This window comes from Sander vitreus, chromosome 2 (genome assembly GCF_031162955.1).
Source record: "Sander vitreus isolate 19-12246 chromosome 2, sanVit1, whole genome shotgun sequence".
NCBI classification, from domain to species: domain Eukaryota; kingdom Metazoa; phylum Chordata; class Actinopteri; order Perciformes; family Percidae; genus Sander; species Sander vitreus.
Genome location: NC_135856.1, coordinates 26144036 through 26167005, shown reverse-complemented (window position 1 = coordinate 26167005; position 22970 = coordinate 26144036). Strand labels below are relative to the sequence as shown.

At 38.8% G+C, this 22970-nt stretch overlaps 2 protein-coding genes across 6 annotated transcripts; one reads left to right on the top strand and one right to left on the bottom strand.

Annotated features, from left to right (window-relative positions):
- Positions 1-620: 620 nt before the first annotated feature.
- tma16 (translation machinery associated 16 homolog) lies at positions 621-3778 on the bottom strand. The gene is made up of 7 exons (XM_078262993.1): positions 3673-3778; positions 3443-3552; positions 2072-2109; positions 1872-1956; positions 1570-1718; positions 1442-1484; positions 621-1150 (listed from the first exon to the last, which is right to left on the bottom strand). The coding sequence occupies exons 1-7, from the start codon at positions 3745-3747 to the stop codon at positions 970-972; spliced, it is 681 nt and encodes a 226-aa protein (XP_078119119.1). The 5' UTR covers positions 3748-3778; the 3' UTR covers positions 621-969.
- Positions 3779-11438: 7660 nt separating this feature from the next.
- tmem154 (transmembrane protein 154) lies at positions 11439-22050 on the top strand. Of its 5 annotated transcripts, none has more exons than XM_078262947.1 (8): positions 11441-11703; positions 14254-14361; positions 16074-16211; positions 17446-17625; positions 18061-18115; positions 19037-19113; positions 19839-19881; positions 21125-22050. In XM_078262947.1, exons 1-7 carry the CDS (start codon positions 11592-11594, stop codon positions 19868-19870), a joined length of 702 nt encoding a protein of 233 aa, XP_078119073.1. In that variant the 5' UTR covers positions 11441-11591; the 3' UTR covers positions 19871-19881; positions 21125-22050. The 5 variants fall into 5 exon arrangements, with proteins under 5 accessions (XP_078119091.1, XP_078119073.1, XP_078119077.1 ...); XM_078262951.1 differs by having other exon boundaries at positions 19037-19117; positions 21143-22050; XM_078262957.1 differs by having other exon boundaries at positions 19037-19117.
- The last annotated feature ends 920 nt before the right edge of the window (positions 22051-22970 follow it).

Genomic DNA, 22970 nt, shown 5'->3' with positions numbered 1-22970 from the left:
TTTATACTGTAGCCTGCCTACTTTCACACCTCTGCACACTTGGCCAACCGTTCTGTGAAGTGTGACATGCGAAAGCAGGTTTCAGATCCTGTTAAGACAATCCAACAAGCACTTTGTTTGAAGCATACTGAGGCCTTCTGGACAATCAGGTCTTCAGACACCAAAGAGTAAAGATATGATAAGTAGAGGAACAATTATTTAAACAGTAGATTTAGCTCAGTCTGAAATCTGAAAATGTAATGTTTTGAAAAAGCTGAATTTATCATAGGAGAGTTTTGAACATTTCTTACAAAAGAAAATGTCCAGTAGGCCCGTTGTTTATGACGTTTTGTTTGACAGTTTGCAGCTTTATGGAGGTCCTGATATTTATACATTTATGTAATTAGAGCTTTCATGGATGCCATACGTTAATGATTTTACATTAAACTTGACACACTGTGTGAGTGACTGACCGGTTAATTAAAAAAGAAAGAAAAAAAAAGACGATGTTGTTTACACTTGTCCACTTTTCTACAGGTTTAATTTGTTTTTTTTTTTACCAGTGTCACCTCACAGAAAAATAACATTTTCTCTGTGTCTTAGAGCCACCGCAACATTAGAGCACTCAACAGCTTTGTCAAAATCTTTTCTTTTTTTAATCTATAATTGGATAATATGGAGTATTGAGGTTACATACAATTCATATTTGTGCAATAAACAATGAATGTAGAACCCCTTCACAGGCTGGTGCGAAGTTACTGAGCAACAAGAAGACTTTTAAAGGAGGGCTGACTGATAGCATTCTTGTTTTCCATCTCTGAGAGTTTGGCACCATCTTCTGGACAGTCAAGGAACAGCAACACTTTACCCACGCAGGCACAAAAACACACTTTCTCTATAAAATGGTCTTTGCTGAAGGCAGTCTGACGCTCAGTTTCACAGTCAGCTGTCCTGAATGGACGACCTGAGCTTGGAGCTACAGCCTCGGTTTCAGTCCGACATCAGCACCATCTCATCCAGCTGCTCATCCTCCAAGTCATCTTCATCGTCCTCATTGTCATCTTCTGCCTCCTCATGTTTCTCCTCTTTTTCATTCTTTGTTTCCAAATCTTTGTTAGACACCTTTCGCAGTTTAATATTTGGAAGTTTCTTCAGATCACCATTCCACTCTCTGCCAAAATAAAGGATCAACAAATGTCAAACATGATTAGAAGGAATGTTTGTGAATCCTCACGTCGCATGCAAATCCTATGCTTAAAATCACAATTTAATTTAAAGTACTTCAAATTTTTAAGTATGTCAATATTTTAGGCTTTTTTTTTTATCCATTCAGTATAAGGGAAATTTAAAAATCTGCATATTATGAACGTAAAGACTATCAAGCCGAATAACTACAGCCACTTGTCAAACACATACATTCTAATAAAACAGAAGATGTAAGCTGTAATTTCTACCCACTAACCTGAATGTCTTCAGATTTTTTGCATTAATGATGTCTGGAATCTCTGTGAAGAGAAGAAAACACAGGATCATGGAGGATTTCCCAACACTGAATGTGTGCATACATCCATTTACATGATGAGGACTCACCAAACCCGATGCCCTCATACTGCACTCGCTCTCGCTCTATGGTCTGTTTGATGACAGCTTCTCTGGCGCCATGGAGACGACCCTGCCGACCTTTGATCCCATTCATTAGCTCAATCTGCTCAAGTTCCGAATCGAACCTTCGGAGGTACCTACACATACACAAGAACACACACACACACACACACACAGAAATGCTGATTTAATTATACGTTCTTTGTTTAACGTTCAAATATTTGAATGTATTTCAAATTGAAAATGATGAGTGTCAAAAACTAAATGAACATAAATCACAAGTCTTCAACCTTTCAACGATATCACAGGCATCTTTTCTGGTGTAAGTTGTCTTTTCTGGATCCAACTGTTCCTGAAACCACAACAGCTTCTCACCTGGAGACAAATAAATAAAAGAAAGACATGGTATTTAATGGAGCTCTATTTTATCCTCACAGTCAGAAAGTGTGTTTAATATATATATATATATATGAATGATAAACAAGCTTACCAATGCCGCTTAGACGTGTTGCTTTGTCATTCTTCTGCCTGCCGCATCAGAGAAACAGATTATATTAATCTGATCCTACAAAAGTGTTGATCAATGTTTGATTACGTACAAGCATGTTCATTTATATCTTTACCAGTCTTGTTCTAAACTAAAAGGTGTTTTCATTAAAACAAAATAAGTAGGAAAATCAGCATTCTGGTCTCATTTAATTTCTACCTATACTGTAGGTCTCCATCCACATACTGTACGTCATTTCTTTACTTCATGTGAGCAAGGCCTTTAAAATTTTTCCTTCATCTGATTAAAATATTTTGAGTTTTTTTTGCACTTTGTATCACAAAAGACCAGGTCAAATCTACCCCCTATATACCTGACAGGCATATGACAGAACACTGACGCAAAGGTGTCCCAAAAGAAAGTGACAGGGCGTCTTTTGATTAGTCAAATTTAAGGGGATTTTGTCCCTGGACCCAGTTAAGGGTTTGGATGTGCAGATTTACAGGATGTAGATGAGAGGATTTCACAATAATGCTCAAATGTGAGCATTCACTTGGCATTAGTATTTTTTCATTAGCTTTAATTAAAAAAACAAGCCAGATTCCACTTTATCAGTGGTGGAAAGTAACTGTAATTGCACTTTATTGAGTATTTCCATTGTAATGCTACTTTATACTTCTACTCCACTTTGGAAGCAAATGTACTTTTTACTGGACTACATTTATTTGACTGCTGTAGTTACTTTAAGAGATCAAGGTCAATACATGAATAAATCAATTAGAGATTAGTTGTTATAAATTAAACTACCCAACGTAGTTAAAATAAGCTCAATTCTGGCCAGCTACAGCATAAAATGCTGCGTACACAGTAATGTACTGCATATGTAATAATAATTCAGTAATATGATGTCACACTGACAGGAGTCATTCTGCTTTTACTTTCGATACTTTAAATACACTTGGCTGCAAATACTTCTGTACTTCTACTTATGGAAGATTATGACTGTAAGACTTTTACTATTAGTGGAGTAGTTTTACCCTGAGGTATTGATACTTTTACTTAAGTAAAAGATCTAATTACTTCTCCCACCACTGCTCATTATTCAAAAAGTTGTAAAATTCTATTGATAGTTAGAAAAAAAAGCAATAATAATCATGTAACGTTACCTATTATATCACATGTTGCACTGTATATAGGTATATACTGTATACTGCGGTGATTTGTCTTTACTGGGTTACCGTAACTGTTGTTGGTAAAGCAGACTCTACTAGTTCTACATATTTATGTTTTTGGCTAGTTTTGACAACACCGGAATTCAGTTGCGCCAAAACCTAGCTACTGTTGCATCTATTTAGTTTTTTCTTATTTTCACACCTTTCTTTCTTTTTCAGTCTGATTTCTTCTCGGGCGAGGTAAGCCGCTTTCCTGCTGTACGGGTGAACAACCTTCTCCGGGGCTTTTCCTTTTCCTTTCTGAGCCTTCGGCTGAAAACATAACAATAATTATCATATGACAAAACAATGAGCGAGCATTCAAATCAGTTAGCTGCTGATTAACACAACAGTAATCGTTAATATGAAACTGTTATAGCACACCAGCCTTACCATTTTTACTGGCTTGGAAAACACGCGTGATGCTCCTCTGTTGACAATTGGACCGGAAGTGGACCGGTCCGTCATTGAATTATGTCCCAATGTGTTGCGAAGAAAATAAAACGGTTCCTGTTTTCAACAAAGTCGGCTCCCAGTCCGTACCTATATATCCATGCTCCGTGACTGTATGAAATAGGCTCCGTACCTATTTTACAGTCCGTACAATTTAGCAATTCCATATTATGTATTGTAATTCATGTTGTGTGTGCCGCCTCCTTGCATGGCTTAATTGAGAAATCATTGTGATGGGATGAGTGTGGTTTCAGTGGTATATGACATAAAAAGTCAAGTCTCAAATTTTGTCAAAGATGTCAAGTCTCTTTATTTACAGTGTCAAGTGCATGGAACATCATGGCATGGATGGTCAAGTGCCTGAGAGGGAAAACAGCAACGTGTATGCCCAAAGCCGTTGGCAGTGAAAGCAGATGGCACGAAAAGATTCTCTGGCCAGGTGTGACTGATTACCTGTTGCCTCTGTGCAATTTGACTGTCTGATAAATACTGTTGTCGGCATTTGTATTCTTTTTTTCCCCCTTAAAGATAGTAACTTAAAGGTACCGGTGGTAGGATTGTGAAGATCCAGAACTTAGCCAAAAAATTGGAACATTAACAACTTCTCAGTCCCTCCTCCCTTTCCGCTATAGCCCAAACAGGTCTCCTAAGCCCCTCCCCCCACAAGGGAGAATGAGTCAAGGGGGTAAGCCTCTCCCCGGAACGTGTAGCACCTATGGCGCCATTTTGATGCTACCAAGCCATCACCTCCCGTTAGCATTCCATTGACTGCCATTCATTTTGACGCCACTTTGACAGCGAATAACTTTACATCTGAAGCATTTAAAGACTTTATTTGTCCATTGTTTATTTCTGAAGAAACACGACAATGTATAAAAGGCTCCATTACCTTGTACCTCACGTTATGGCTCCGTAGTATACGTTTTTGTAAAAATAGGCTAACGATTGTGTCATAACCACGTGACTTACTGTCGCATAGTAGAGGAATTACCGTATAGTACAGGAGGAGCTCGCAGGCAGTTTCGACTTACATTAGCTGTTTAAGTTTAATTACTAATGTTAACTAGCATTTTAGTTAGCAATAATTAGCCTGTGTCCATGTTATCTCCTTACATATACCTACGCTCTCCGTCTCTGCAAGTTGGGAAAGATTGAGATTTCTCTTGGCACAGCTACCAGAAGACTTCCAACTTTCAGACAGGTTGCTCACATCACATCTATGTCTTTGAGCTTAGTTGGAGGCTGCGCAGTAACGCTCAGCCATCACCGGAAAAGTGCTTCTAATATACTTCATTGGTCTCCGTCCAGAGCAACGGGATCTGTTGGTCCAGTTTATATACTGTCTATGGAATGAATGGGTGTGCATGAGCAGTGATTGACACACAGTTAAACACTACCCCCCTGGCCCTGATTGGTGCACCTGAACAGGGAGCTGTGGATTTGTAGGTAGGTGGTGCTAGAGGAGCCTAGATTTTTTTTTTTTAATGACCTGCTTCATGTAGTTCTACTGGAACATAGGGTCCATTTCAGCAAATATCACAGAAAGTTAGTTTTATAAGTCTTACCTACTGCACCTTTAAGTGTATTTTGAAATAAAACTTAACCTAACCTCAGGAATATTGTCATAAACCAAATAGCTGGCAAAAATAATCTGATTTAACGTGGCGTTCTCCAGGGAAAAATGGCTAACTGCTAGCTTGTTGGAGAAGATGCACTTTTTTTGCTTCAGGTGTGAAATTCGGAGGTGATGTTAGCCAGTCATGAACAGCCTAGCCTTTCGGGATCTCAAGCATCTTTCTGAGAGGATTTCCAAACATGAAAGCAGCAGGACAGCTCGGTAAAAAAATAACGTTAACCCAAACTGACAGCCCACACGAACAGTAGAACAGGCATGTGCTCAGTGAAGACTATCACCTGTGTTAAACTGTATGGGGAAAATGTGAGATAGCACAGTATGTCAAATTGTGTATGTCTGGTTTTACATCTATGCATGTTAGCACCATTTTCTTCCTCTCAAAAACACCATTTATGATAAACAAATACATGTTATGCATCACTTAGATACGATTCAATGAATATTAAGAGATGAGTAGCACAGACATTTTGTTACGTTGTACACACTTTTAGTAGCCCATTTCTTTCATATTTTTATAGTTTCTTTTCCTATTTAACATAGGCTATGTTTGTCTCTGCATCAAAACACCTAAGCATATTCCTTGTACTTCAAAACCTATTGGCAATAAATCAGATTCTGATTCTAATAATCACATGAATAAAACGGGACACAAATAATCACAATTTTAGGTTTGCCATTTGACCCAAAACACGGAGACAACACACACACGGAGGCAGATAGCAGTTAAATGTGTTTATTTGAACAGTCAGTCTTAAATGAGCAAAGAGGGGGAAGTTTGGGCAGTGTAGCTTCTGGATGGTAATGAAGCTCGAGGCAGGCAGGCAGTGAGGAATCCCGGGGAGAACTGAGACTCGGAGCAGACAGTCTGAGAGAATCCAGTCTTGACTCACCAAGAGAAATCCAGAGGAATATGTGAGCGAGCAGTGCAGGGTGGAAGTCGGCAGCACAGCAGAAGCGGAGGAGCAATGGCTCAACAGGCCTCAGCGGGGAGGCAGCAAGCAGGTCGCACAGGTAATTCGCCCATCGTTGGCCTCTCTTCGTTCACTGGTCGTACAGACCACCTTCGCTGCCGTCTTCTTTTCCTTCTGCGATTTAACATTTGCAATAAAATCCTTTGTTGTTCAATGTTGATCATCTCCAGTTCCAACAACACTCTCACTCTTTCGCTCACCATTTCCGGAAATAAAAAAAAAAAAAGCGGAAACAAAAACTATCAAAGAGTTTCGCGATTGACCCTTTGGAAACCACACGCCCTCTAGCGTCACCGCGTTGCAAAGAAAAACGTTCAACCCCGACGCAGAACTCCGAAAGGGTCACGACGCCGTAGGAGCGACGCCGTAGCTACGGCGTGGGGTTGACGCACAACTATAAAACAGCCTTAAGTTGTAGGTAAGCAGCAGTTTCAGAGCAGGATCTGAACAGAGGACAACAGGATTAAACAGAGCAATAGCAAATACAAGACTCACGCGCAGGATACACAGCGCCAAGCTACCACGAGAGTAGTTTAACAAACTGACGCTGAAGAGGTAAACGGCCCGGGTAGATATACTGCTGAGGTGAGAAATGGAATGAGCTACAGCTGTGTAGAAACTGTGCAGGAGTGAATGGCCACGCCCCTTGACCTAGATCCTCCGTAGCCACGCCTCTCGCAGCCTCAGGTGCAGACGAACACAATACAGACAGAGACAACAGGGGAAAAGGGAAAAAGGACAACATACAGGACGGGGAGAACACAGACAACCCATAACACACAACGCGTGTATGGAGGCGATGATACTGAACAGTCCAGTTCAAACTGCTTCAGTGAGACTAGTAGAGACCAGTCACGGTCCTCCAGCACCTCAGGCTTTGCTTGGTTCATATTTTAAAAAGATCAGATATGAGGCAATGGAACAAGCCCTGGTTTGCTTCAACTCGTTTGAATTCTATCATTTAAAAATCAGGAACAACTAACTAACTTCTTTAAAAGCTGGTTGATTTTTGGCCCCAAATCTTGTATTTGTTAGGTTTATTACAGTGGACACATATACCGCCCACATACTTCTGTGTACTTTTGATCTGGGGCTGTTTTTGTCAGTTTTATGGTGTTTCCCAACTTGTTTGGCAACAGTTTGACACGACAATACCCTTGCGCACAAAGCAATATCCATAAAGAAATTTCCCAGCAGAGAACCCTGAACTCAAGTCCATTAATTCACCACTTTTAGGTTGAAGTGAAAGGTTATTGCCCAACATCAGTGCTCTCAATATGCTCTTGTGGCTGAATGGGAGAAAATCCCTGCAGCTAGGTTCCTACATCCTGCGGAAAGCTTTCTCAGAAGTAGAAGGTGGCTATTATGGTAACAGATTGAGGCCCATAGTTTTGGGATTAGATGTTCAACAAGCACATATCATATCAGTTTGATGTTTAGGTGTCAGTGTACTTTTTGGAATAACATGTAAATGTGTGTCTTCACCTTTCTTTCGTGCAACAGGAAATTTCATCTGCATCTCTGTGGTGAGCTCAGATTTCTTCAGAACTACTAAACGATGCCAACAGGATTTTTTTAATGTCATGCATGAATCCAGAATTATATTAAATTCTAAGTTACTCACCTCCTTGACGCGTTTTGTGTCATCCAGTGGATCTCGGCAGATCTCCACTGCTCTGCTCAGCTGAGAGCGCCGTGTGCTTCGGCCATGGAGGGAAGCCACACTGCCATGACACAGCGCTGAATTTAAATCAGCAAAATATCTCTTTAAGGGAAGTACCTTTCCACCACTAGAACGCCAGCATCAAACTCACAGTAATACAGCAAGTGTGTGTCCACTGAAGTGAGTTACACCTTTAATAGTCTTAGTCTAATAGTCTTAATTATTGTTTTTTTTTATCAGGCACATTACCTATGACGTTATCACAACCAAATGTGAGAGATGTAATGGACACCATTAGCGCTAACATCTCTGTTGTTGTTTAAGCCATAGTTTTTAGTTCTGTTTGGGGTTTAAGTTCCGTGGATAAAGAGTTCCGTAAATGTACACCTTTTACTGACCAGGAGGATTGACCAAAAGATGTTCTGCACATTGGGACTCTACTCCTCTTGTCATGGTCCAACCATCATTTCTCTGTGTAATGAATTTACACACCACGCCTGGGGCCAGTCCATTTAAACATTATATCGACAACGTTTCATTTCCGGGATTGTTTAAGTGCCGCCGGAAATTCTGAAATGTACAAACAACTTTTGAACGTACACATGTTCACCAAAACAAGTTCCTTCCCGAGGCTATAGCCGCTTTCTGACCGGAGGGATTTTTGCAGTTCCTAGACCATAACGTTCCTATAACCCTTTTTTTCTCGTGTTCCGACTGGACCAATTTGGGGATTTTTAAGTTCCTCTGACCGCAGTGCCTGTAGCTCTTTCAGCTCCTACTTCAGGGCAGGGTCTTTTCCCTTTTCCGCATATTGGTGGTTAGATGGCTGTGTTATAATAACAAAAGGTCAGTTCCTATGGCCACTTGGTCAGTGCGAATACAAATGGTAAAACCGGTTTTGGGGGAGAGTAGTTAGTAGAACTGTTTAGAAGTGGACTGTTCCTATAACTACGTTCCTGTAACTACTTGGTCGGAAAGAGGCTTATTATGCAGTGGCACCATTGCTCCGCCCAGTGCTTAGTGCCGCCCAAGTCAATTGTGATTGCTTAAAGAAATGCCAATAAACCAGAGCATGTTTTTCTACCATCACGTAATGCTGTGTGGACTAGCCAGACCTTCCTTTGCAGCGCTGTGGAGGAAGGTCTGGCAATGCGAGACTACACCTTTAACAGATTGACTCAGATTATGTGACTCAGTTAAATAAAAAAATGTTTTGAGGGTGCAATGGCACTCCTTTTTCACAGATGAAAATAATAAGGCAGAGATTCTTCAGAAAAACAAACTTCAGTTCTAGTTTTTCCAGAGACAATGGTTTTAAAAGCCTTTTAGTTTTGATGTCACGCAATGAGCTCAGAAATCCTATACTCTATTATTCTCTTTCTTAATGGTTTATGTTTATTTAATTTCAAGTAGTATTTATAACTGTGTATTTAAAAGTTTGTGTAACAGGGTGAGTATATTAATCCTAAGAGAAGAATATGTGTGATAAGGTACTAAGACACGTTTCCACCTAGCCAAGGAAATTTACAGTATATTATTGAAAGTTTCAGAACAGCTACTAAATATACCTTGTTTTCTTAACTGCTGGTCAAGAATGAACTTTGAACCTCAGAAATATAAATTATTTTGATGCCATTTTCTAATAAGGCACCCTTATAGAGGTTATAGGTTGAAATGAATGTATTAAAAGGATAGTTCAGATTTTTGAAAATGTGGTTGTATGAGGTACTTATCCACAGTCCCGACACTGAAGCTAAGCAATGTACTGCTGTAGACAAGCCACACAGCAAAAAGTATTTTAGCCACGTAAAAAAGGAGCACCTAAAAAATCATTACCGGTTTACGTATGCTATATTTAGAATATTTTCACTGCTTTAACTTGCCGTCAGTCAGCCCTTTCCAACAGGGAACTGAAGCTGTTCTCTCCATTTTTGCTGTCTTTAAAGCCACCAGACTCCATTGACAAAAACAGTCATTTTACCTCTCAGAACACGGAAGTTGCTGGTCTACCGCTGCCTCGATCAGTTAGTTAGTTTGTGTTATTGTGTGACTTTGGTGAATCGGAACTAACCCTTTAAAACACCAAAGTCACACAATTGGGCTACCAGGTTGTGAAAAAGCCCACTGACAGTGAGTGGTTGAACTGTTTCACCATTCAGTGCTAGAGTAACAAACATTTATTAACAACTTATCAACATTTACAAATGCATATTAATGGTTGAATGCCTTTTATTAGTAACCTATTACCATTTCTAACTGCAGACCTGATATCTTATTAGAAAACAAGAATCCCATGTGCATGTATTAATGGTTTAACATCATTTACTACAACTGTATTATTACAAATAAGGTAATAACTATGACTAATGACTTTTCCTCTAGCGTCACCATGATGTTGACATTTGTTGCTTTTTAGTGTCTTGACAACTGTTGGATGGATTGCCATGAAATTTGGTACAGACATGTATGTCCCTCTCTGAATGATTTGTAATAACTTTGGTGATTTAGTATCATCATAGTCATAGTCATAATATCTGTTTGCTGCTTTGGTTTATGTCCAAATTCCTGCAAAATCAATGACATTCCCATCAGCCTCAGCTCTACTTTGTGTTTTGTTAGCATGCTAACACAATAGAGAGATGATGAACATGGTAAAAATGATACCTGCTAAACATCAACATGTTAGCATTGTCATTTTAAGCCTGTTGGCATGCTGTTGTTAGTGTTTAGCTCAAACGTGACTGTAGACTGTTAATTCTGTTTTAGATGTATGCCCATACTGTATCATGTTGAAATTGAAGTTATTATTTTAACAGCAAGTGATTTTTGTTCTTACAGAGCATGTAGTGTCCGGGATCACTTAACCTTTTGCCAGATTTTTCTCATGTAAGAATCACTAAATATTGCCTAATCGTCTTTAGGCCTGGGAGAACTGACAATCTTCAGGGGAAGTAGCATACATTTGTTTTAATGCCATTTGTGAAGTATTGATAATAGTCACAGTTGATAGAAACCATTTAATCAGCCGTCATGTTGAAATCTGCTACCACTATGTTATTGTTGTAAGATAAAGAAAAGTTTGTAGTCTTTTCAAAGTTCATGACCAGCATTTTACCTCAAAGAGAGACTCATGATGACTTGAGCTTGTAATAAGAAACAGGTCAACAAACAAATGTACAGCCTCAGTTATATTAAGGAGTGACATTCACAATTCTAGAGATACCCGACCAGCTGGACCTCACTGATCTCTCACAAATAGTTTTTTTTCCTTCCTTAAAGTTTGTTCAGCTTTCCCCTAGCTCTGTAGGGCTGCATACCTAACCGGCAGGAATGGGATTGTACTGCAGCTGAAGAGCCGTCAAACTTGTGGCGACAAGCACAGAGTGGATTGCATCACATCCGAGTGAGTTATCTGAGTGAGTCTGAGGGTGTGTTTGTCTGTGTGTGTGTGTGTGTGTGTGTGTGTGTGTGTCTGTGTGTGTTCGTGTGTGAGTCTTCTTTTTTCTTCTTCTTCCATTTAACATGTAAAGTCAGATCAGGAAGTGCGGTGCTGTGACAGTAGAGAAGGAAGTGGCACCACAATGGCACTATGTTTGCTTCTGGGACTGGTAGCATGAGAGGGCCCCGGGTGAAGACCCCTCTGCAGCTGCTGCTGCTGCTGCTGCTGTTGCCACTATTGCTGACCACTCTGACAGGGACAGGTAGGACTGGAAGATTAGTTTCATTACTCTCTGGACTCGATTCCACTTTCCTGTCTCCTCCCTGCTTTCTCATTTGTGCTACTTTTCTGACTTTGTGACTGTGAGTGTAACTTCTTGACTGGAAGGAGTGTTTATTATTCATACTGTGAAAAGTTTTTTTTTATAATGAATTTAAAAACACTAGATAGAGCAGATAAATTAAACAGCAAGGCTTGAGGACACAAAGTACAAAAGGGTTAAGTTACAGTTTCACTTTAATCCAGGTTTGTCAAAACTAGGCCATATGTAGAAACGTAGTCCCTTCTGTATTTCAAATTAAACTAGTGTCTTAGTTTTATAAAGCCAAGATGAGCCTAAGAAACCTTTTTAAATTTGTACAGAATACACCATAGTCTCAGTGTTTTAAAAACGGGTAATTGGCATTCCTCTTTTGTTTAAATTCTAGTAAATGTTCTTGAGCAAGAGGATCTTTTTCTGACAAAGTAGAATCTTTTACAATGTGACAGGAACACATTGCTCAACATGTTGAATATCTCCACCTACTCCTCGTTGTGCAGTAGGTGCATTTTGCAACAGTTCTGATTTTTGTAGCAACTGCTTGAAATCACTTGCACACGGAAGTCTTAAGTTCCTGTATGATCTGCCTGTAACAGTTATTCAGATGTTTTAGAAACCAAGCTGAAACTAGGCTGTCTTCACACACGTGTGTGTTTCACTCTTAATATAAATGATGATGGGGCAGATGCAGAAGCTGAGACACAAGAAGGGAAGGCAGGCGATCAAGAGCCAGAAGGTGATGGTGATACATTGATCTCAGTAGAGACGTGAATAACAAAATCAATTATAGAAATAATAATACACTATGTGGCCTAAAGTATGTGGACACTGTGGGGCTGTTTTCCTGGTTGGGGCTGGACCTCTTAGTTCCCCTTTAAAAAAAAGAAATATCTATTTTTATCTAACCAAATCAAAATCTCAATGAAATTAAAATATAATTTTTAAGATGTTTGTTACAACATTAAAAAACAATACAAAGAACAGGCCAAGACAAATGTCACATGCTGTTAAATTGAACAATATCCAGTTACAGTGTGATGATAAACAGGTACGAGATTTTAAAACGGTCTAAAAATAACAATAAATTCAGAGTCACATTAACACAAGACTACTTTTGTCCAGATCCTTTGAAACTAGTCTTACATTGCCAGCCATACGTATCACCACAGTCCTGTCATCTAAAGCCCTGATAGCGGAGACAGTATAATGTCAGGCTTTATCCCAGCAATGTACATCCGTTGAGTCAGACTACTTTGAAACAGACTTAAATTCACCAACGGTAACGTTTTATTTATTTGTTTTTTAAACTTTGTTCTGCCTCTGTTCAGTGCAATAGTTGATAGTGTAGAGATAGACAGGAAACATGGCGATAGAGAGAGAGAGAGAAGTGTATGCCATACAACAAAGGTCCCTAGCTGGAATCAAACTGTGCAAGTAGTTATATGGTATGCCTTTTAACCATAAGGCCAACAGGATGCCCAGCCCTGATCATTTCAAGTACTTTTTTTTTTAATTGTTCCAGGCTGAAGCAGCAGCATATTTAAAAGCTTTGAAAAGAAATCAGGCCATATTGGTTTTACAGGTAATGAGGATGCTACAGCATACAATGATATCTTTGACAATGGTCCATGAAAACGCAAAGGACCTTTAACACTAATGTACTTTTGTTAAGTGAAAGAAAAAACAATGTAAGGTATCATATAAGCACTAGTCTATATCCTCAACGTTCCACTTCCGGAATTTCCGGTGCCGCGGGAAATTCCTCCAGATGCATGTCTTTTTGCATAGCTTAGCGCCGCCCATGACGATTGTGATTAGTTTAAAGAAATACCAATAAACCGAGCACGTTTTTCTCCAATCCCAGAATGCTGTGTGGACTAGCCAGATCCTCCTCCGCAGTGTGTGGAGGAGGTACTGGCAAAGCGAGACGATACGTATAAGCACAGACACCTGGCCCCAAGCATCATTTATTTCTTTTTTTGTTGGCCTGAAAGTCGTCTCATTTAAGCATATCGACTATAAAGATGTAAAATACCCACCATGAGAACATTTTTTATTGTAGACTATAAACTCTTTGCTCTCTTTTGGCTATGTGGGGGCTATCACAGGTCGAATGTGCTATAGTCAGTGGGCTGAATGGTGGTGGGTTAGGGGGCATTGGTTCCTTTTACAGAATGAAGAACCAATGAAACAGATCATTGGCTCTTCATTCTGGGAAAGACATTTTGTTGAGTCTTGCCTGTGCAAAATGACTGGAAAGGCTTTCTACAAGTTATGACTTGTTGTAAACAGTTTTTTAAGAGGAGTGGATGTCATTCTAGCAGCATATTACTGTAATGCCCATGGCTTTGGAATGAGATGTTCAACAATCACAAAATGCTCATTTGTCCACATACTTTTGGCCATGTATATTTGACACTTCACACGAAACTCATGAGAATTACTCATTACTCAATGCTGTCGTCATGATGATGTGTCTCTCTCTCTCTGTAGAAACGCTCCCAACTGTTTCTAATGCCACTTCAGCACTGGACAGTAAAGGCCCAAATATACTCCAGAACGGAAGCGAACACGGACAGCTGCGGACCCCACAGGCACTAAGTAAGTCTACACGTATACCCTCTGATGACGACATTTAACTAACTCTTGTTCAAATGACCATTTTCCCCAGTTAGACTGTGGTGACGTTATAGGTCGACATTCAAGGGAGCACTCCAGAAGCTCAATGTTTTCTATCATTTTGCTATGCGGTTTGCAACAAATGCCCTTTTCAAAACACACCACTGGCCATCTTTACACACCCAGCATAGTATTCATTGGGTTATTCTTATCTACAACCCCCCCACTTGTGTCACTTAATGCAAACTGCATCTGCTGCCTGCAACACCCGTTTTTCTATTGAAAACTGGTCCCTAAACAAATACCAGTTTCGGTCTTTCTGGTCATTCCAGTCTGCTGCAGCCAAAGACTGGAATAAACTGCAAAAAACACTAAAGTTGGAGAATTTCATCTCCAAGTCAGCTTTTAAGAACTCTTAATTGTCGCTGACACTTGCAGCTGTTTCCTGACCCACTTATATTCCCTAACCTTTATCTGTGTGCTCCTTACTGTTGTCCCATGCATATTTTTGTTCTCTTGCTGCTGCTGATTTGCTTTGCCTGTTGGTCTAACTGCTCGTGTATGCTACTCTTGTTCAGTTGTTGTATTGCCTGATGCATGTGTGCTAGACTGTATGCCATTTATTTAATGTTTGTTGTTACATGTAATGCTTGTTTTTTTGTGCTTTTAGCCCCTATCCCCCTCCCTCAAGAGGCTTTGCCTTTTGCCAGGCTGCCATTGCAAATAAGAATTTGTTTCTAATGACTTTCTTAAAGGTTAATATATATATATATATCACGCAAACCCCAGTGCGCATGACACAAGAGCTTTTATTCTACACAGTGCTGTTTTTGCTGAAAACCCCCGAATCTGCCCTCAGGACGGTTATTTACAAATGATTCATTGTTGTTCAGTTGTTCAGCATTTGATATCCTAATGCAATTTATGCCACTCTGCCATTTTGGTGCCATGTAGTGCAGAGAAGAAAAAAATGGTATGCCTTTTAAACATAAGGCCAACATGATGCCCAGCCCTGATCATTTCAAGTACTTTTGTACATTGTTCCAGGAAGAAGCGGCAGCATATTTAAAAGCTTTAAAAAATAAATAAATGTTTTTTTGAACTCTGGGAAACTACATCTGTTGACCAGTTGAGAGAACACAGGCCATATTGGTTTTTAATTTTATAGGTGAGGATGCTAGAGCCTACAATGATATTTTAGTGTCAACAGTTTGAGTAAAGTTCTTTCCTGTTTCAACATGGCCATGACACTGATGTGCTTTTATTAAATGAACAAAAACAAAACAATGTAATGTAATGTATCGTATAAGCACAGACACCTGGCCCCAAGGGTCATTTATTTATTTCTTTGTTGGCCTAAAAGTCGTCTCATTTAAGCATATCACCTCTAAACATGTAAAATACCCACCATGAGAACATTTTTAATTGTAGAATATAAAGTCTATGCTCTTTTTTGGCCTTGTGGTAGCTGGTAGTGGTAGTCAGTGGGCTGAATGGTGGTGGGTTAGGGGGTTCTAGCAGCATATTACTGTAATGCCCATGGTTTTGCAATGAGATGTTCTACAATCACATAACGTTCACGTGTCCATATACTTTTGGCCATGTATAATTGATACGTCACAAAAAACTCATGACAATTACTCATTACTCAATGCTGTCGTCATGATGATGTGTCTCTCTCTCTCTGTTTGTAGAAACACTCTCAACTGTTTCTAATGCCACTTCAGCACTGGACCTCTCCCTTAAAGAAGAGGACAGTAATGGCTTGAATATACACCGGAACAGAACCGTACAGGAACCGCTGCAGACCCCAACGACACATAGTAATAATAGTAGGTCTGTTTATATTATCCGCTTGGAGGACGTGTTCCAAAAAAAACAGAGCATGCGGATACCCCTATTTTATACAGTCTATGGTATACCATCCTATGTCATGCGGACCCTCGTGACACAGACAGTATAATGTTTTCTTAAGTCCACAACAGCTTTTTTTAAACTATGTTTTTATTTACTTTTTATTGCAATTACAACTTTTAACAATATTATATATAAATGTTAATCTCTCCATGTACATACATTGCACCATATTCTTGATCCAAGCACCGATTGTAGGTGCCTCCATTTTTTTCCAGGTGAGAGCTATAGTCCTTTTTTTTCCTGTAGTATAGCAAAATCAATACATGTATATTCTTGGGGTTTTAGATTTAGATTTGTTGGATACAGGTGCCGCTATATCATCTTAGGGTCAAGTGGAATGTTCACAGACAAGATGAACATGAACAACAGTTTTATTGATCACCTCCCTCCAGAATGTTTTAATTTTGTCACACTCCCAGACACAGTGCATACATTTTATGCCACCTCTTGGCTCCATATCAGAGAAGGAAAAACAATTTAGTTAGTAGTTACTCATTGACATGTTTCAGAAGTATCATTCTACTGTTTCCAATTGAAAATACCATAGAAGATGGCTCAGGACAGAGCCGCTCCCTCCCTGTTGTTGGTATGTCAGACCTAATATACCAGCACAGTGCAGATTTCTGTCTAAGATTACTGTAAATGTAAAGATAATTCATATTAAAATGCTCAATTTGTCAATCAACACAAGGCAATTTTACATAGGGCAGTCGAAATGTATCTCTTCGCATATGTCTCCTTACACTCACTACACACATGCATTTCAAAGGGCTCATGCATACTATGGCACCCCTGGGGCAGTTTTGGGGTTCAGTGCCTTGCTCAAGGGCACCTCGGCAGTGTCCAGGACGTGAACTGGCACCTCTCAAGCTACCATACGGAGACTTGAACTTTCAAGCCGAGACTTGAACTTTCAAGCCAAGTCACCATGGACTGAGCTACTGCACCACATAAAAATAATTTACTCGTATTAATCATTCAATAAAAAAATTTCCTTTTCTTCTTCTTCTTCTTCTTCTTCTTCTTCTTCTTCTTCTTCTTCTTCTTCTTATTATTATTATTATTATTATTATTATTATTATTATTATTATTATTATTATTATTACATAAGTAACCAATCCAAAGACTGACTGTTGCCTTCTTCTGCAGGATCTTTAGAAACAACAAATGACCTAGGATTTAAGGATCCGACTGAGGTACCAGAGGAGGACAATGGTTTGAGTTCCATCATCATCCTGATCCCTGTGGTTCTGGTGGTCCTAATCATCAGCATGATAGTTTGTGGTATTTTCATCCATCGCAGATGTAACCAAAAAGTAAGAGATCAAGGTATGTCCATCACAGGAGGAAACACTTTAAATGGCCAGTTCACCCAAATCACAAGGAAAAAAAAGAATTAAAAAAAAAACATATTTTCCCACTTACCACTGGTAGCCAATGCAGATGGTTTAAGTTAATTTGGAGATATTTTCAATAGGGGTGAATGTCGTCAACGTCAAATTTTCTGCTAGTGTCATGAAGTGTAACAAATGAAAGTGACAATTAATACTAAAATTCTCTGTATGGCTGGATACCATGAGGGTTAAGGGACTGACGGTTTATATTGTTAAAAAATACCTCAGCTACGTACCAATGTTTATTAATAAAACTACTAAATAACTTATTTAGCGATCTTTTAAGTTTAATATATAGTGTTCAAATACTGTAATGTGATTTGCCATTTTGTCATAATAAAGAGGACTGAGCCATGTTCTTTTCTCATAGAGCTGGGAAAAGAGGATCCATATTTGGATGGGTCAAGTACAGAGAAGGTGCCAATGTAAGTATTGAGAAGTTCACTTTTTTTTTTACTATAGATGCTAATTTGAAGGACTGTTGTCAACCGTGTAAAATGCTGAATTTGAAAGAGATTGTCAGTAACTTAATGTCAAATGCTTAGGAAGTGATTACTCTCAACGTGTTATTGAGTTTATGTATGTATTTATGTATGTTTGAAAAACATGACCTTTATGTGCAAAAGAGGTTTGGGTTCCATGTGCATAGGAGCGCAAGAGTTATTTTAAAGTAACATAGAGGTAACACAAGTCATCTTGTAGTTACATATCTTTCTTCATTGCTACTTAGAACACAATATCTATTAAATATCTAATCTAATAATGTCTATATCAACAGGAGGTGGCCTTTGAAGTCTTTACTGGAAGCAATTATGAAGCTGTGAAAAGAGTATTGGACAAAACACAATAAATTTAATGAGATCAGTGAATAATATAGTAAACATGTATGCCTCCATATAGTCCACAAAAATAAAAGTAAAAAGAGTAAAACACATAAAGAGTTATCCTAACAGTGTTGTTTTAGCAACATATTAGCCTCAGGCAGCTAACGGCTAGGTAACTGCAGAAAAATTAACTAACTTCAGTAACTAACAAATAACTAATCAACAATCACAAACAACAGATTTACTTAAAAGGGTATCTACAAATAATGATCAAACAAGGGCATCTGGGGAGTAGATAAAAGATGTCTGTTTCTATTTGCTTGGTCACAGATCTGACAAAATTGCAGAGTGGATGTAACAATGTCAATTCAACTGTAAAACTGTCATGGAACTCAGTCAGTAGTGGTTGCTACTAGCACCAGAATGTTCAACTGATACCAACTGCCGGTGTCAGAAACAAGTTAGTTTGCTGACCTGCTTTTTGTGTCTTATTTGATTTTCTGAACACTTTGTATCTTCCAGGCCCATGTTTGAAGAAGATGTGCCCTCTGTGCTGGAGCTAGAAATGGAAGAGTTGGGCCAATGGATGAAAAAGGATGGTAGGTAAATAGAACTGTCGCATATGAAAACATATACCTATATACCTTCTTTTTTTTTATTTTTTTATTTTTTAAAAATGGATGGAAAGTAACTTAGTACATTTACTCAAGTTCTGTACTGAAGTCCAGTTTTGAAGTACTTGTACTTTACTTACTGAGTATTTCCCTATTTATGCTACTTCTACTCTAGTACAATTCAGAGGCAAATATGGCACTTTTTACTCCACTGCATTTATCTGACAACCTTTGTTACTTTACAGAATCAGATTAATAACACAAAATATACTCAACAAATAAATTATGACCTATTATTATAGATTAAGATAACACTTAACTGATCCTCCTGGGGTAAATTCATGAGCTACCCAGCTGTATGTAAAGCAATTGAAATTAGCTCCACCTTTACTAGCAAACAGTGCCACATTAAAGTGATGTATACATTAATGCATCAATAATTATAATACAATAATATAATATACATTATTCTGAAATGGGCCTTTCTGCATAATGAACACTTTTACTTATGGTACTTATGTATATTTATATTATATTTAACAGTAGCAGTAAGATTAGTTAGGGGAGTTTATCCAGCAGAGGTCTCTGTTGCTCTAATTGTTAAAACTTGTCTTGTGTCAGTTTATTAGTCATTTTTGCAAACACTGTATATTGCTTAGATTGAGGGTTTAGTGAATATATGAGTAATCTTATGTGTTTGTTTGTTCTAGGTAAACCTGAAGAGGACTCTAAACTCGCATGAATCTATTTGTGGTGAGCATGCTAAGCTACACTTATTAAATATTTGTCTGTTCATGAACACAGATTTTATTCAGTTTCGTGTCACTCATCCCTCATGATCAAAAACATATCACTTTTAGCCATAATGTATAAAGTCTTTAATGACTCAACTCTAAAATGTTGTTTTTAGATATAAAAACAAATATAAATGCATAAGATATAGTGCATGAGTATACATTAGCATTACTCTTTGTTAATATTTTCTCTCCTGCTCGTCTGTGAACCTTGAGAGTTCATTTGGTAATGTTGATGACAAACTCATAACAGTCACTGTGTAACAGCCACTAGCAGTGTGTCACAACATGAGCAATTATTTATTAAGCACCATTCCTGCAGGTGTGAACACAAACTACTTCTAATGAACTACCTTATTATGAATACACTCAAAACAATAATGTAAATATCTATATACACAATAATGCTAACACGGTACAGATCAACAGTCGACTTGGGCTATATATCAGTTGTCAGTTAGCCTTTTCCTGCCAGCCTGTGTTTGTTGTGATGCACCAGCTGGTTTCAGTATAGCTATGACTGATGAACTATAACCCTTCTGTCATTACACATGTTACTCTTTGAAAGCACAATCTCTCCTAACACCTGCAAGTGATTACACCAGGCATGCATGGAAGTATGGCGCAACTTAACCCCGGGATAGTCTCCTTACTGGAAGGGCTGGATAGGCAAGGACAAGGTCCACTTCACAAACTGTTGACCAACATCATTTACACACAACTTTTTCCCAGGATTTTATTTCTAAAGCTGTGCAAGGGTTAGATGGATCTTTCATTCAGTGTGGAGGCACTCTGTACACATAGGGTTACACAAGAGATCTCCAAACAAAAGTAAATGTGGTACAGCTGCTGTGGTTGCACACTGCAGCAGCTCTGCCCTGTTTGTCAGACCTGTGAAATTCCACAGTAAGTTAGGCACAATAGTGGAACAAATTAAAGAAAGAAAGGAAGCATATAAAATGTTGTTGAAGCTGCCTCTAAGTTCAAGTTTTGAAGCCAGCCAATTACTTTGCACAGGAAAGAGTTGAACCATCGTAAACCTACTTCCAAACCAAATTTAAGAAAATGAACAAAACAGCACTGTACTACAAAACTCTAACACTATGTGGGAGGACTAAATAAAATGGATGTGAACTGTGAACTCCATCACCACTCCTGGCTCGATTATAGAGAAATGACCTCTGTCTCTCTGACTCTGACAGTTCACCTCTCTCTCCCAGGATTTCTGCAACAATGGACACTCTCCCGGCACGCAAGGACACACAGTCAACGATGCATTGATATCCCTTTGGACGTTCTGACCTTTCTAATCCAGCAACAGGAACTAATTTTACTGCCATGAAACAACATCCCAACTCTTTAAAGATATGTATTGTTTCTGTCACGCTTTGCCTGTTTTGATTGTATTGTTGAACTGTTAATCATTCAGAGTGAAGAGTATTCCTGTTAAACCTAGATAACATTGTGCTGTAGCTACCAACCATTTCATTTTCTGCAGATTCATACTGTTAAAGAGTATGTGGTCAACTTAAAGCGCATTAGGCTGATGCTTTTCTCCAACCCTTACAGATATGACTGCTCATAGTTACTTCTCTTCAGCTCAAAGCCTCTTTGTTGTATTACACTGTGTCACTCCCTCCAGCTGCAGGTTTCAATGGTGAAATATCCTGTTGAAGATTGCAGGCATGCATGACAGAGAAGGCCACTCCTTTTCATGCTTGTGCAGAGCTGGTTAGGACTTATAGAGAAATTGTTTTTATTATGTATGTGAAATCAGTTGCACCCGATTTATGAGTCTTTTGATGAATACCCGTTACATTAACAGCTTTCTAAAAGCTGCTACTAATTAACGTTTTTTATGTCACCATACAGTAGATGATAACTCTCTGACTGAATACTTTATGTTTACAGATGCTGTTCAGATGTTTTGTTTCCAGGTTTGGCTCAAAAGTGTTGAATCTAAGCAGTCATGACACTGATCTAAATGTGAGTGCTTTCTAAATGTGTCAGTCAGTATTTTGCAGTATATTGCACTATAAATATGAGAATACGATATACCAAAGATATTATTTTCAAGGAATGCTTTTTGTAAATATTTCAGCTTTGAATAAAATTTCAATAGATAAAATCTCTGGATAAAATCGTGATGGTAGTGTGGCTTTAGCGATGGAAATGTCGGCCAGTCCACAACTTTGTTTTTGAAATATCTCAACAGTTATTGAATGGATTGCGTGACATTTTGTACAGACATTCATGGTTCCCAGATGATGAATCCTGCTGACTTTGGTGAGGTGTTGGGTGGACTGCTAAGACCTTTGGTACAAACATTAATGGGGGGGTGACATTAAGTGCACAGGCAGAGTGACTTTCAAACAGCTTTGTTCACACTGTGCCAGATTCTGGCTGAACTGGTTTACATGCAAATACAAACTTCTTACCAAACATGATGTGGCAAACAATATGCACACTGTCTCACACCAGGCTTTACTGGTGTATATAAGGACGGGTATGTTGATCACTTTGATCACAGTGTCACAGTGAACAGAAATGTGATGTAATCCCCTACAGGACACATTCATAACATCATATTTCCAGTGACCCGTCTCTCTAAATTTACCTTGTGTAGACTGAATCACTGTCTACCCAGCAGGCACTGTTGCTGCCTGTCACACTCTATCAGCTCCATTTCACAGCCATGTTTGTTTGCCTTCAAGAGCTGTGATGTTACAGAGCATCGTCCGTCTGTCGCAATCATCACATTTAGTCATTCTTGGGCAATCTTTGAGTGGAAAACACAGAGTACACCAGGGAATGTGTTTGTGAGAGAGTGTGTGTTTGTGTCATTATAGGAGACTTACTTCACAATAGCTTCAAGTTTGGTCCTTTGTAGAGTCGTAATGAGCAATTTAAAGTGCATAAAACTTTCAACTTCCTCTTATGAAAGACTGCTTCTGGCACTGTTCAAACAACTTTTGATCAGACACATCAACCAGGGCTGTAGCTGAGGTCATGTCCTCTGTACTTTTTTTCCAGGAAATTTGGGGATCC